The sequence below is a fragment of the Lagopus muta genome, chromosome 20 (genome assembly GCF_023343835.1).
Source record: "Lagopus muta isolate bLagMut1 chromosome 20, bLagMut1 primary, whole genome shotgun sequence".
In the NCBI taxonomy this organism is placed as follows: Eukaryota; Metazoa; Chordata; class Aves; order Galliformes; family Phasianidae; genus Lagopus; species Lagopus muta.
In genome coordinates this window covers 1,231,789-1,246,350 of record NC_064452.1, presented here as the reverse complement: position 1 = coordinate 1,246,350, position 14,562 = coordinate 1,231,789, and the positions used below count along the sequence as shown (strand labels likewise).

Below are 14,562 nucleotides of genomic sequence, written 5' to 3'. Positions count from 1 at the left end.
TGCAGCTCATAGAGAGGAGCACACAGCTGGGTAAGGATGGCTGGGACAGGAAGACGGCCTCTTTCTTCCCAGTAAGTCTGTGAAATTGTCATTAATTGTAGAGATGTCTTCCAATGTTATTTGACATCTTGATAAACCGCAAACGCTCACTGATAGGAAAATGGAGGGGCTGAAGTGTGGTGGGTTCTTCGTCCACCTGTAATTCTGTATGCTATAATTATGATTTGACATCGGTATTTTCAAATTGAATCAGTGGGAACTGAATTGCTCGGCTCCTTTGAAGTTTCCAGGGAAGAATGGAATGGGGCTCTCTGTACTGCAGGGGAATCTCCTTCCCTATTGATCTCAGCAGCTGTATTTGGCTTAAAATCATGGAAAGAAGGTGTCCTCCCCCCACTACAGCCCCAGGGTCAGTTCTGGCTGGGTCCCACCAGCCCTGCTCCAGGTGACCACCAGAGAATAACTGGCCCATAACTCTACTCAGAATTTCAGGGGGTTTCTTTGCCAGGCTCTCCATGTCAGTCCTGCCTCCAAACTTACTGACATTTCACTTCTTATCAGTGTGATTTCAGAACGGATGAAACACACGAATCAAAAATATCCTCCTGCCCAGGGAAGCAAACACAAAATGCAGATTCTCCTCCTTAGGATGTTCATCTATGGAGATGCAATGAGTGCCCAACCAGCAAGGTGCCGCAGTTGCCATTCTCCAAAGGCATGTGCAGATTCAGTACAGCACTTAGCTTTATCTCTGCTGGTGCCAAAGGTGTCTCCCACCACTTTCTGGCTGTTTTCCCAAGCTGCAGGCCCGCTGACGGACAAACAGTGCTGGCTCCAGGCTTGTTTGCCCCTGAAGGACAGACACAGATACTTCAAATATTTTCCTAATCTCGTTTTCTCATGCAAGCAACTGTTGGCGCTGTCAGGGATGTTGCTCTGTGGCAGGATGGGGGACAGCATGTGGGATGGCCAGAGAAGCCCCCAGCACCCAAGGGTAGCAGGAGGGAGACCACCCATGCTGCTGGGGCCCTGCTGTCCCATCAGGATCCTCTGCTTGTCTCCCTAACTGGTTCATCAGGATAATTCCTTCCCTCCAGTGAGGAGCATTACACCTCCTTCCAAATGGAAGCGCTGCACTCTGAGGTCACCCAGCCCTCCTGAGAGCCGAGGCTCAGATTTCCAAAGCTATTTCTGGGAAGGGCTACCAGACTTATTTAACGTGGCATAAATAGGCTGTGCTGGGAGCCACTGCTGAGGCTGGTGCAGTGATTCAGGGGCACAACAGGTACTGGTCAGCTGCAATCCGGCCTGTGCTCCTGCTCCCCAGCCTTTGTCTTCCCCAGATCTGGCAGAGGCTGAGACATCCCCATGCCACGTCTGCAGGTGCTCAGAAGTACCATAAAGGAACTCTAAGGAGCAGCTCAGATCACTCTTGTCTGCTGGAAGGGGAATGTGGGATCCAAAATGCAGCAAACAGCTGGGGCTGGGAAAGTGCTGTGCTGGCTGCCAGGGATGCACACCAACCATGAGCTAATCCCAACAAAAATAGGAGTGAAATCATAATTCATCTGCATAATTCATGTGCATAATTTTATCTTCTCTGTATTTTCTCTAGGGATGTATTCTAGAAAATGCTTGCTTTCTCCTCCCCTCTTGTCCTTCCAAAAAGTGCCATACATACAAATCATTGGAGACAGCGAGGGGTTGTAGCTTTGCTGGGTTACCAAATAAATGATAGATTTCTCTTGAGCTCCTGGCCTACGTCTTGGCAAGCGATGCAGGTTGAAGCTGTTGTATAGACAAGCAGGCTTGTAACAATCACAGGATTTTAATTGCTTTCATTGTGAACCCTGGCTGCTGATTGTATCTTTATGAAAAACTAACAGTTTGCGCTTGAAAATGCTAAAAATGTAAAACAATAATGGCAATTGGAGATAATTAATAGTTATTCTGAAGCAAGGATTAGACTCCAAGAAGACACTCAGAAAGAACAGAAAGCATTGCCCTGTTTACTACACAGATTACAGCCTGCTTTTCACATGATGTCACATCTGCCAGTTTAATTGCTTAATGATTTTCTGTAAAATATTTTAGCACCCTGATGCCTTGAGCCAGCCCAGCTCTGCTGGAACTGCAGGTGTCAGCGCTGCTGGCTTTGTCACGACACAAAGCCCAGGCCTGGCACCAGGGCTTGCTGAGTCACACCCGGCCCTGCGCTGTGTGAGCCACCAGGGACACGAGGGACACAGCACCCGGGACCTCACTGGAAAGGGCCAAGCTGTACCTGCCCTCAGCCCCACCGCTTCAGGGGATCCTCAGCAGCACAGGCCTGGATGGACCCCTCCAAACTGGCTGATGGGCCGGGTCAGCTGCTCTCTACCAGGTCAGTGTGATCCCTTCAAGAAAAGAAGACTTTTAGAACTGGATCAACAGAGAGGTTTTATCTCCATCAAAGCGTTCTGGGCTTTCCTAAAAAATAAAATGCATTTATTTCTTCCCAGTGCTGTGCTGTGGGCTGGCTGCCAGCCATTGCTGCATTCAGGCTGCAGTGGGGCCACATCCCACCTGCACCCAGACCCCAAAACCACCAGCATGAGATCCTGAGCTGGAATAAAACACGTAGCCTCTTGCTCATGGAAAGATGCCTGTGTAAGATGGGATTTCCGTTCCTCTGACTCAGCTTAAGCAGCACAGGGCTAAACCATGTTCTGGCAAAACACTGGGAAACACTTTTCCCAGGTGTGGTTTGGATGCCTGTGTCCCACAGCAGCCCCCAGCTGCTCTGCAGCCCCTGGCCCACACACACTGGTCAGAGGTGCTGCTGCGACTCTGGGAACAAAGGCCGCTTTCACGATGCGAGAGGCTGCTGTGGCAAATTCCTGGGATGTTTTTATGGGCTGTAACCAATGCGACGGGAGAGAAGAGCTCCCAGCAGTCTCCTCCCCCTGAAAGCATTCAATTCACACCAGGCTGGGAGGAGGTGAAAGGAAAGGCCATGCACGTGTTGAAATGTGGGGGGATCGCAGCTCTCTCAACAAACTCTTTCAACCACTAAAACAGCTTCTGCAGGAAGTAAGATGAGGCCCTCCAGGGTCAAATGGAGCTGCTCCCGGAGCTTAACACAGGGCACTGAGCTGAGCCTTGGGCTGCCTCCCAGCCTCCTGCAGGAGAAGGGATGGGGCCAGAATGTGGCCCTGCAGGGTCAAACCCAAAGCTGCAGCCTGGAGCAGCTGGACACGAAAAGGAGGAAGCCTAGAAACCAAGAGAAATCCATCTGGAGGCTGCACAGGCAATCTGAATAGATCGGCAAGGACCTGACATGTTTTGAGACAGTGCAGATGCTGCGTTCTGCTTTACAGCAATTCCCACCCAACACAATGCCAGAACGGAGGGACGTTTCAATCCACCCTTCCCCAGGCACAGCACTGGGCAGGGGAACATCTCCCTTGTTTCCCCCACTGGTGCTCAGTGTAGAACAGCCCTCAGGGAAGCTCACAGGGGGGCTGGAGAAGTTGCTGACCTGAGGAAAAGCAGTTTTTTTTGTCTCAGCAGTAATGAGTTATCATTACTTAGCCTCAGCTAGATGCTGCCTTAAGGGAAGAAGCATATGATTGTCTTTTAATAAACACAGTTTATCCTCCTGTGAGGAACCTGCAGCTCCCATATCCATCCAGCGCTGAGGCATATGGCTTCAGCACAGGCTTTGTTGCTATGAGTCACAGTCTGGCAAAGGGTGTGGGAGATGCTGCTCAATAAATAGAACAAAGCAGGGAAACCTCGGGTGGGCAGGGATGGCACAGCCCTGCTTCCCGCACCAAGTGGCATCGGCTCTTCAGGATTCACCAGGCAGGGACTGAGCATGAGATAAAAATGATTTCCATGTTTTTCTCTCTTCATCTCAAACCTCCCACAGAAATGCTGCAAAAAAGGAACACGTCCTTCGGGTGTCAGGTTTATCAGCAACAGGCTCTGCTCCACGTGCTCGGGAAAGACTAAAGCTGCAGCCTGTGCTGCAGAGTGATTCTGTGGGCTGGAAGGACGGAGAGCACAGACAAGCAGTCCTGGGCACCCCACAGGAATAGGCTGCAATGCCCAGCCCCTTCATGGGTGCACATTGCTAGGAGGATCTCACCATCGCTGGGACCCTTAATAGAACACAGGCAGACACAGAGGAGAATATTGTGCCCATGCAGCAAGGAGGCAGGGCTGGCTCCTGCACCTTCTCCAGCTGCTTTACTCCAGGCTCCCTCCATAGAGAAATAATTGCTAGGTAATGACTAATAGCTACATACATGGAACACGGCCACCAAAAAGAGCCTGCACAGCGTTCAGTGCCACAAAAATGCTTTTGCAAGGCCACATCTGGAAGAAATACTCTATGCAAGGAATTTAAAGTTCTGGTTTGTGCAACAAAAAATAATGTGACACACTCCCCAGCCACGAACCACAGTTATCCACAGCAAATGCACACACATCTGCAGGCCTCGGCCCTGAGCCCACGAGCAGCAGCCAGCAGCTCAGACTCTGCTGCCATCAGACATCTTCTGAATGCCCATAAAGCAGAATGGTAACATATACTGAGTTCACGTTTAAATAGTGGGGCTTTTTTTGTTTTTTTTCCCCAAACATCTGGAAGCAGTTTCTTCCTCCAGATGTTTCCCCCACAGATACATACCCTCCACTCACTGTTCCGGATCCAGATGTTTCCAAATAGCTCTGTGTTCTTGCTGAGGCTGAGCAGGCATCCCAGCTTGCTGCTGGCCTCTCCAGCACAGACACAGTTAATGCTCTGAGGCATAATGCAGGCCACCTGCACATGGTGGAAACTGGAGACGAATGTGGAGCACAGCAATGGAAAAATTCAAAGCCAAAAGCTGTGTCAGGCAGCGTCTGGGGAGAACAAGGGAAAGGCAGTGGGACACAAAGCTCTGTGTTAAAGCCTCTTAGCTGTGCAGGGACAGGTGAGCAGGGCTTGGTTTCCCTGCTAGCCTCACCACTAAAGGTGCAAGCTAGAGCTCCTATTAGCCTGAAGGGGGGTTTCTGCTGCAGTGACACATCTAAGGAAGCAACAAACTCATTTTCTACTTGCATGTGTCAGCTCCAAGGTATGGCATCACTCCAGGATTCCACTTTCCACCAGGGACCATCGTACACCACACAACCATGGGATGTACACACAATGAAATAGGCTTCCCCATCAACAGAATAGCCCTGGAAAAGTTCATCAGGAGTTCAGATTAGCAGCCTCCTGGGCAGCAACTGGCATTCCTGAGTCAGTTTTTAACCATTAAGAGCCCCGTGCACCAATAGGGATCAACTTCCCCAGCCCCACAGGGCTGCAGACGTTTTCCTGGAGTCGCAGCAATAACTCAGAGCCAGGCACACCAGGAATGCAGAGCCTCAGCACGGTTTAGCTTAAACTATAATTCCAGCTAAAAGGCTCACTGGGAATGCAGAGGGAGGAGCAGCACTCCCAGCTCCTCCCAAATATAGAAACCTCCTCTGTTTTTCAGCACTGTCAGGTACAGGTTAGACAGGCTGCCTGTGTGTAGCAAACATACTGCTGCTTGCTTTGGAGTTCTTTCATTTTGTAGCTACTTAACATAAGCCTCACGCTTGTCTACAGCTCAGCTTTCCCTCATTTCACATGCCAGTGTTACAGTCCTGCAGCATAGCTGTTACACTGTCAGAGCTGACAAGAGCCCACAGATTTGCAGTACATCAGGAAGACTACATGCTCAAACTGAGGTTGGCAGGAACAAGCCAGGGAGGCTAGGGCAGTATTGAACATGGCAGCTCCAGGCAGTTTGCAACACTTCCAAATTCTGCCTTGCTATGAAGCACAGAAAGGAACCCAACTTTCCTGCAAAGCAGGGCAGACACCTGAGTGCACAGAGGAGCCAGAACCCCAGCTGCTACACTACCCCCAGTCTGCCTGAAGCCATTAAGAGGTCAGACTTAATGCCTTCATATCTAGGTTACTTGGCACAGAAGCACCTTTCAGGGCTGCAGCAGGATGCACTCCCCTCCATCTCTCCTTCTGGCACAGTGTTTGAGCCAGACTGGAGGTCAGTGCCCACACAGATGGGCCACATATGCTCCCCCGACCAAGTTAGTTGCTGGTCCATAGAGCTGCCTCCTTTGGGTCATCGGCATCTTCCAGGGCAGAGAACCTGTCACTCACCTTCCCCAGACAAGAGCAGTTTTTGCATCAGACAGCTGGCAATGAAGAAACCAGACGCTGTTTAAATGTGTCAATTCACCTTTAATGTTTGAAAAAAATAAATGGTATTTGAGCCATTGCAGTTATGAAGGGAACATATCTTGCTCCACAAGAGACCGTGAACAGGTTCACATTAGACTCATGCTTGGAAAAAAAACAAATCCAAAACATTCTTTCAGTTCAAGAGTGGAGTTCTCAACAGACAAGACCACAAGAGTGCCCCAGACAGCCCAAGGCACGTTACCCCAGTGCAAACATTTCCATCAACATGAAGTAATGACAGCTACATTCTTTCTAGTTACAACATTGTTCTATCCATAATACAAAATTAGGCATACTTTGGATTTTGCACAGAGACAAGAAAGACTTTTACTTCAGGAAGTAGTCAACCTGGGTCATCCAGCCATTTCACAAAGAATAGCTCCCTTCACTCTGCCTTCCCACCCCACCAGTGACTGGTTACCAACACCAAACTTGTCCTAGAGACACAAGCTAGGCTCACAAGCCCAGTGACATTGCCTATACATCAGTCAACAAACCAATAATAGACTTTATGACAAGCACTAAGTATTTACTTGCCATCCCACTGCCCTTCAGAAGGATTTCTCCCACCCAGATAAAAAACACTTCCTGCAGTTTAATCCAAGAGTCAGTACATACTAAGACAACATCACTGCTGAACCTATTGGAGACCAAGACATTTTTCTGCCATTGAAGCAGATGTCACATGAGTTTCCTTCACACAAACATCACATGTAAATATAACTTCTTGGTACTGTGCTTTAAGAACAAAAGCAGATATCAGAACATGGAGGACAGCCCTCCAGAAATAGCTTATCAGCTACAGAAATTAAAAAAAGGAGACAGTGGCCACTTACAAATCTTCCACATGACTACCTTGTTTTAAAGGAGAGCATCAAGTTAAGGCAGTGTTGAGACAACTGGCTAAAAACATGCCAAATAAGTTGTTGTCAGTAGTCACCAATTTGATATCTACTCCATTTCAGGGATGGGCCACGTGGCCAACTTTAGATCTCAGCATCGAGGTCTAAAGACTTCAGCCAGAGGTTGCTGCTCGCTGCAGGAAGCAGCATCTCAAGGGGATGCTTCTTGAAGTCTTCTAGACCAGGCTGAGGTGCTTACAAGCCTAGGTCAATGTTTCAGCAGAGCCAAAAAATACAGTGATGGGTACTGAAAGAACACTGAGGGTGCCAGCTGCAAGTCTGTTTTTATCACAGTCCAGGGTGGAGTTCAACATGTGTGAAAGCCACAGAAATAAGAGCCACCCTACCAGCTTTCAGGTGGGTTGAGTACCTGCGCTGAGGTTACTAGGAGAGCCAGCTCTCTACAGTCTGCAGGGTGGGTACAGAGGCTCACACTGGCTTTGCTCCTCATTACAAGATTAACAGTCTAGTAAAACTCCATAAGGAAGTCAGGGTCTTTTTGGCCTGCCCAAAGAAGTTTTCCCAGCCTCAAAGAAGGAATTACCACTGAGGGAGCTGTTGTGGAACAGTTTTATTTCTTACCACGTAAAGGCCATTGTTTAAGCATTTACAGGTTTCCTAGTGCAATACAACCAAAAAAAAAGCAGTAACAAAAAATGCCGCCTTCTTCCCAGGCAACTAAACAGAAGTAGAATTTTACTGCAACATATACACATTAAATATAGTATACAGTCCATGCAGCGGCATAGCCATGTTAAGGGGAGTTGTGGCTTCAGCCATCAGTGCATTACAGTCCAGATTTCTCTTGCTCCTACTTCCTATCCAGACTTGAAGAGAAGAATTGCAACCTGACCCAAGTAAAAATAGATGAAGTGCTTTGTCTCATGTGTTACGTAGCTGCCAAAGTTTCTGCCAACAATGCAGTGCCAAGTTGGGTTGTATTTCTTGTCAAATTCCTGAAGAAACAGAAGAGAGGCATTAAGGCCAAGAAAGCCCACATGAAAATAGCTCTAAGTACAAATTCTTAGCTGGTTCTGTTCATACTAACTCCTCTCCTCCCACCTGCAGCATCTTTAGATTTCCCACTGCAAGATACCATTGTATTAAGTGAAGCAGTGACCAACACAAGCCAGGCCTCTGCACTGCACCGGCTTGTCTGAAGGATCCAACACAAGCAAATTATCTCCTGAGATCTGGAACATGCATCAGCCTTGGGCAGAATGAGCAGACGTAAGAGCTCTCCTCAGTACAGCACTATACAAGCCCTTCATGTAGGTAGCTCAGGGGAATATTTCCACTCTCCCATTCCAATCCTACTAAAAAAAAAAAATGATTTTGGCATGTCTGCTCTAGCAAGGCATTTGAGCTTAAAGGTCACCTAAGTAAAAGAAGTCTGGTGTATGCTGTTTGGGACACTTCTTCATTAACAGGAGAACATTCCAGTGTAAGTAAGCAAGAAGATTCACAGGACACAGCTAAGATCTTTGAGGTAGAAGGTAGGCAAAAGGAACACTGGTTATTAATCTTTTTAGTCTGTTTAGCAGGTGAGAGCACATTTTCTTCCCTCTGACAGGTAACACCCAGGAACACCCTTCCCTCACCCATACAGAGCCAGAAGAGCACAAAGATTAAAGCAAGCCTTAGTCCTCAGACAGCAGCAGGAGTCTCAAACTCCTTGCAGGTAACCTTTGAAGTAGGTAAAAGCTTTCTTGCCAGGGTGTGAAGGTGCAACAAATAATTTCACTCAACACTCTTAGGAAATAAAGGCCAACTTTTTGGATTCTCTGTTGCATTCACTCACTTTGCACACTGCATTGCCTCAAGCACTTTGAGATAGGTCTTGCTTCAACAGATCAAAGTGATCTGAGAAGTTAGGAAACATCTTTGAATCCATTCACGCTTAGATTACAAGCAAGGCCCAAAAGCTAACCCCGGTGCCAGGACTGTATTGCCTACATAATCATTTTGCTCCTTCAAAATGACTTTGGCCATTTTTCAGAGAAGTGGCTATAGATGGAACTGACAGCTCCCCAGATGCTGTCAAGCAAGAAACAGAAGTTAATGGGCTCCTGCAAACAGGGAAGCTTCATGAGCCAGGGGAACTGCCTGCACTGCTTTTAAAGCAGCTTGTTTGTACATTCCTGCCAGGCAGAACGACGCTGCATCCTCCTCCACACCCACCACCCTGGAGTCTGGAACACTACAAACAGAACTGCTCATGCAGGGCTGCCCACTTCTGCGTGAAGCTTCGGAGTAATCCCATCCTGCACCTGTACTGCCAGTCAAGCAGAAGCAGTCAAGCAAAAGCAGCAGCATCCATGGAGCAAGCCCTAAATAGAGGCTGCAGCCAGCTCTTAAGGCTAGCAAATTGAGAGGGAAAGCACTCAAACTGCTTGCTGAGAGCAGCAATACACCAGGCCCTGCTCTGCCACAGTCTTTCCCTGACCTTGGAAAAGTCACTCCATCCTCTTGGGAATAGCAGTGAAGCAGCAAAGAAAACATCTTCTTCCAAACACTGAAGTGTGAAGTGTCAGACACTCAGGCTCAACACACACATACTTAAGAGCTGCAGGAAGTCTCAGGCAGAGCACCCCCCTCATCCCTTAGTTACCTTCTTTATATATGCTGCAATGTCCTTTTCTATGTTGTACTTCTCCATTGCCTGTGTGGCACAGTCAACAGCATCCTGCTGCATGTCCTCGGACATGTCTGCATTCTTGATGACAGCCTTTCTGTCAGACATCGTGAACCTAAGGCAGAACATAGATTCCTTTAATCTCTTCCCAAGAAAGGAGCAGCTGCCCATGCTCAGAGGTTTTCCTTTATGGCAAACTGCATCACAGGTCAATACTATGAAATCCGTTACACCCAGTGCGAGTTTATCAGGGAGCCTCTCACAGTCCCAGGCTAAGATCCTTCACAGCTGGAACAGTGAAGCATTGGCAATGTCTGGAGGTTAGATCAGAGATAGCCCAACACCATCACCTGCATCAAACAGGCAAAAAAAAGCTGGTGTGGGAGGAGACAAGAACTGCAGAGACAGAGCCCTCCTACACATCAATAGGCTACAGCCCAGTCTGCCTTCCAGGTGCACCAACAGTTTGGAGCATCAACCTGCTTGCAGCCTCAGGAGCTGACCCCAGACCTGTCCCCATCAGCAGCTTGCTAAGCATGACAACAGTAAAAGTACTTTCATTTTGCCCTTGACCAGCAGCTACTGTTGCTCGTTCCGCTTGCACTGAACACTGTTCCACAGTCAGCCTATCACTTCAGCATTGCTGCTAAACCCCAGATTTCAGCTACTCCCACAGGACAAAGCAAGTCTGACAAACCAGAAACACCACGCTACAGCCTAACAGGGAAACAGGCTGGGGAAGCCAGCCACTGCTAGGGCCAGGGAAGGGTACCTCATCTTTCTTCCCCGCTTGTAGATCACAGCACAGGTGTGAGACACCAGCACACCAGCACTGCCCATCACCTCTATAAAGCAGGAAATGGTAACTCCAGTTGAGCATTTACCTCCTTCACTGTGAGCTAGTTGACATGCATGGAGCCACTGACATGTAGACTTACCACAGCCTTTCTATGAGGCAGTCAGCATTGGAAAGCCTCCTGTATGCAGTTCACATTATCCTAGAAAGCAGGGTCTGGCAATCCCAGCCCCACAGCCTTTCTTGAAGCAAGGAAAAGAGCCCAGTGCAGCACTGCTGGCTGGCCTGCTCCAAATCCCACTCTGAACACCAGAGGCACCATCCCAGGGAGTGCCCAGTCAGGAAGCAAGCACCATCTGTGGGGCTGGTCAAGCAAAGGCCTATGCTGAGAAGAAGCACTGCTGCTCACCTCAGCAGCAGCTCTTACCAGAGTGCACTAAAACTTTGTGAAATAAGCTACTTACTGGCAAGAAGTATCTCCAATTAAGCCTGCAAAACACCCGTAAGTTTACTAGATCTCTCTACAATGCTGTGAGCCCATGCAATAGTACCAAGGATATTTTTAAGTTGTGAAACTACACATTCATAGCTTTACCAAAGAGTGAAGAAAATCTGCTGCATGCAATGATCGCTTCCTGGAACAGTCCCAGAAAACTGAAGGAGTAGCTTTGTTACAGCAATTAAAGGAGCCTGCTACCCAGAGAGAAAGAGAATCCAGTTACATAATTGCAGCCCTACAATTACAATACTTCAATTCTTTACTCAGTCTGCACTTGAAGTCTTCTACTGCCACCTTAATTTATACTATGTAGATGTGGTGCTTAATAGAGCACTGCTATTAACATACACTAATAGCACCAGGAAGAACGACAGGAACTGAGCTCAGACAGCAACAGAGCACACGCCTCTATCACTGCTCTGGAAAAGCCACTTGCAGTTTGTTCCCCTCTCTGCTGCGGTTCGAGACAACAGGCTCTAGCATGGGGCCTAGAAACCCTGACAGGGGAAGACATGACTCAGAAGAACCAAGCTAACAGCCTGCAGGTGTGGATTCATTATCCAGGGGGCTGGCACCCCCTTGGAAGAGCCTTCTGCATGTCCACCCCACAGGAAGTGACATAGCAGAGATTCACTCATGGATATTTCTCCCAGGAAAGCCTCTTTGAGGAACACCTGGCCTTCACACATCTGCAACACACAGAGTTCAAAGGACATCTGCCATTACATAAGCAGGCATCAAGCGACCTGCAAAAAGCATCTTCTGTCTTCATCATTCTGGCAAGGAACATCTCAGTGCAGAACGGTGCCTTCAATGGCCAACAGCACCAGAGTAAGAGCCCACCAGCCTTCAGGAGAGCTGCAAGGCCAGCCTGCCCTCTCCAGCACCACTGCTCCAGGCACAGCAACCTCCCGAGGGCAGTAATGGCAGAGCTGGAGGCCAGACCTCTCCCCACGCACCCACCTGAGTGCCCAGAACCGGGCCCGGGCCTCAGCTCCCTCCCGGGTGTGACACGGGCATCCTTCCTGCACGGCAGCCCAACAGCACGAGGACACGTCTCAGCCTTAAGGCACAGTCGGCCCTCGGGGCCTTGCACCCAGCTCTGTTTGTGAGGAAACGCAAAGCCCGGCGCTTAGCGGGGCAGGACGGGCCCTAGGAAGGCGTAACGGCACAGCTCTGTGATCCACCCCTCCAGGTGGAGTCTTCAGAGGAGCAGACCAGGACAGGATGAGGCTTCGGGACGGGGTTTAGGCCCAGGCCGGCACCCAAAGCACTTCCTACAGGGCGGCAGGACGAGGCCCGGCTCGCAGCCCTGCAGAAGCGACCCCGGGCGCGGCGCGGCCCCTTCCCCAGCGAGAGGCGTCCCCGCGGCCTCCGGAGCCGAGCGCAGGCCGAGGCACCGCGTGACCTTCACCGGGGGGAGCCCCGGGGGCGGCGGTGACCTTGCGCGGAGCGAGGCCGGCAGGAGCCGCCGGGGCGAGGCGGCCTCAGATAATCGGACGGAGCCGCCCGGATCCGCGACCCGCCCCGCCGCACGCAGGGACCGGGCGGCACCGGGCGAGGCGCGGCGTTTTCCGCAGTCCCAGCCCAGCGGGGCGTCGCTCACCTTCACAGTGACAGGGCCGACCGGGGAGAGCGAGGAACGGCACCGAGGAGGAGGTGGGAGGAGGCCCGGACCCGCTCGCCTCTCTCTGCCCGTTCCGCTCCGCTCCCTGCGTCGCGCCGAGCGCTCTGCGCCGCGCCGCCGCGCCGCGCTCAAATACCGCCCCGCCCGCTGCGGCGCACTGACCGCCGCGTCCTCATTGGCTGCGCCTGGCGCTACGCCGCGCCCCTATTGGCTGCGCCGCAGCGCTGCCCGCCGGCCCGGCCCGTCCGCCCGCGCTGCTCTGCCTACATCCTGTTTCATCCCACAATGCCGCGCGCGGGCGCGCGGGGCGGGGCGGGGCCAGAGGCGGGGCGGGGCGGGGCGGGGCCGTCCCCTCAGCGTGAGGGGCGGAGTTGGGCCGCGCCGCCCGCGCTGGGGTTCCCTGGATCTTAATCGCCTGCTGGGGCACCTCATCCCGCCGGGGGTCCGTCACGCCCCGGGAGGGACGCCCTGTGCCGCGGAGGGCTGCTGCTGGGCGCAGAGACCAGGCGCACTTCGGCGGGACCGGCCTTCTGCTCCATGGGCCTTCTGCTCCTTGTCCTCAGGAAGATGTGGGTGTGCTCTGGTGACAGGACTGAAAGCGCCCTCCATCAACGCGCTCTGAGCATACGGGTGTCCTCGGGGTGCCCAGTGTGCCGGGATGGCGGCCCGCCAGCCCTCATTCTGGTTGCACCTTCTCAGCCGGCATGGGTGCCGAGGAACTGCCCGAGGGAGAGCCAGGCAGGAAGGCGTTCCCGCTGCCACGCCGCAGGGCGGGCTGCGCCGACTCCCATCCCCGGCACTGGGGTTCCCAGGCCGTGTTTCCAGAAGCTCGCCGTACGCCCGGCCCGATCCTGTTGCTGTGGCTCAGCAGAGCTGGGTTTCCCGGTCCGTACTGCTGCAGCATCCCTTGCTAAGTGAAGGAGCTTCGTTAGTAGGGAGGGTTCTGGAGAGTCAGCTCTCCATTCCCACCCCTCCTGCTGACATGAATATCTGCTTAATCCTCATGTGCAGTAATGACACCCACGAAGTCAAGGTAGCTGCGGTTTAACGTAATGTTAATCCTGAACTGAGGCTGGGGTAGATGATGGGGGCAGAGGAGATCTTAAGACTGGAAGTGGCTGCTGAACCGTGCCTGTTCTGTACAGCTGGAGCCCTGGACCTCAAACCAGAAGCAGGAGCTGGCCACAGCCCAGCCAGTAGCAGTGCAGCACTGGCTCTGTGGGCTGGGTGTTTCTGTGCACGGGAAGGAGCATGGCCTGCACAGGAGGAAGTGATTCAAGTGGGAGATGCGTTCCTAAATCGTGACAAAAAACATTTATTTATAAATTGCTCTTGGTGCACTATATAAGGCACTTCAGAGAGATGAAAAGGGCCTGGCTGTGCAGAGCTGCTTGCCATCTAAGGCTGTGCTCATCCGCCAGTCCAGCTTTGCCCTGCGGCCAGGCGCTTCCTGACCAGGCACATTTCCAGCTCCAGCCGTGGCTCGGCTCCTCTGTTCTCAGGGATGGCCTTTCTGCCTGGGTCTCTGTCCTGAAGCCAGGGAAATATCTGCAATGAAACCACACTTCTACAGAGATGACTGTACAAGCACTGCCTTTGTCTTCTCTCCCTGCAGCAACTCCTTCTCTCTTCCTTCCTCCATCGCGCCTCCTTTACCTGCTTATCTCCAGACTCTGCCATCAGCTGCTCTGTTTGCCAATAATCATCAATAAAAGCAGCAGCAGCGGAAGAGCAGTTTCTTTTTTTAACTCATCTCCCAGCTCTCACGTGGCTCGGGGATATGGCATGGTAGAGACACCCCTGACATCCTGATGGCACCATGGCAGTGCATACAAGGG

The 14,562-nt window shown here is 51.3% G+C and overlaps 1 protein-coding gene across 1 annotated transcript; it reads right to left on the bottom strand.

The window, feature by feature from the left end:
* Positions 1-7,721: 7,721 nt before the first annotated feature.
* Positions 7,722-12,845, bottom strand: DYNLL2 (dynein light chain LC8-type 2). The gene is made up of 3 exons (XM_048966880.1): positions 12,704-12,845; positions 9,779-9,917; positions 7,722-8,123 (listed from the first exon to the last, which is right to left on the bottom strand). The coding sequence occupies exons 2-3, from the start codon at positions 9,908-9,910 to the stop codon at positions 7,986-7,988; spliced, it is 270 nt and encodes an 89-aa protein (XP_048822837.1). The 5' UTR covers positions 9,911-9,917; positions 12,704-12,845; the 3' UTR covers positions 7,722-7,985.
* Positions 12,846-14,562: the final 1,717 nt, after the last annotated feature.

Coding starts and splice junctions, on each gene's coding strand:
- DYNLL2 (XM_048966880.1), bottom strand. CDS start 9,910: ATGTCTGACAGAAAGGCTGTCATCAAGAATGCAGACATGTCCGAGGAC. Junction 8,124..9,778: donor TTGCAGCATATATAAAGAAG/GTAACTAAGGGA, acceptor CTGTTTCTTCAG/GAATTTGACAAGAAATACAA.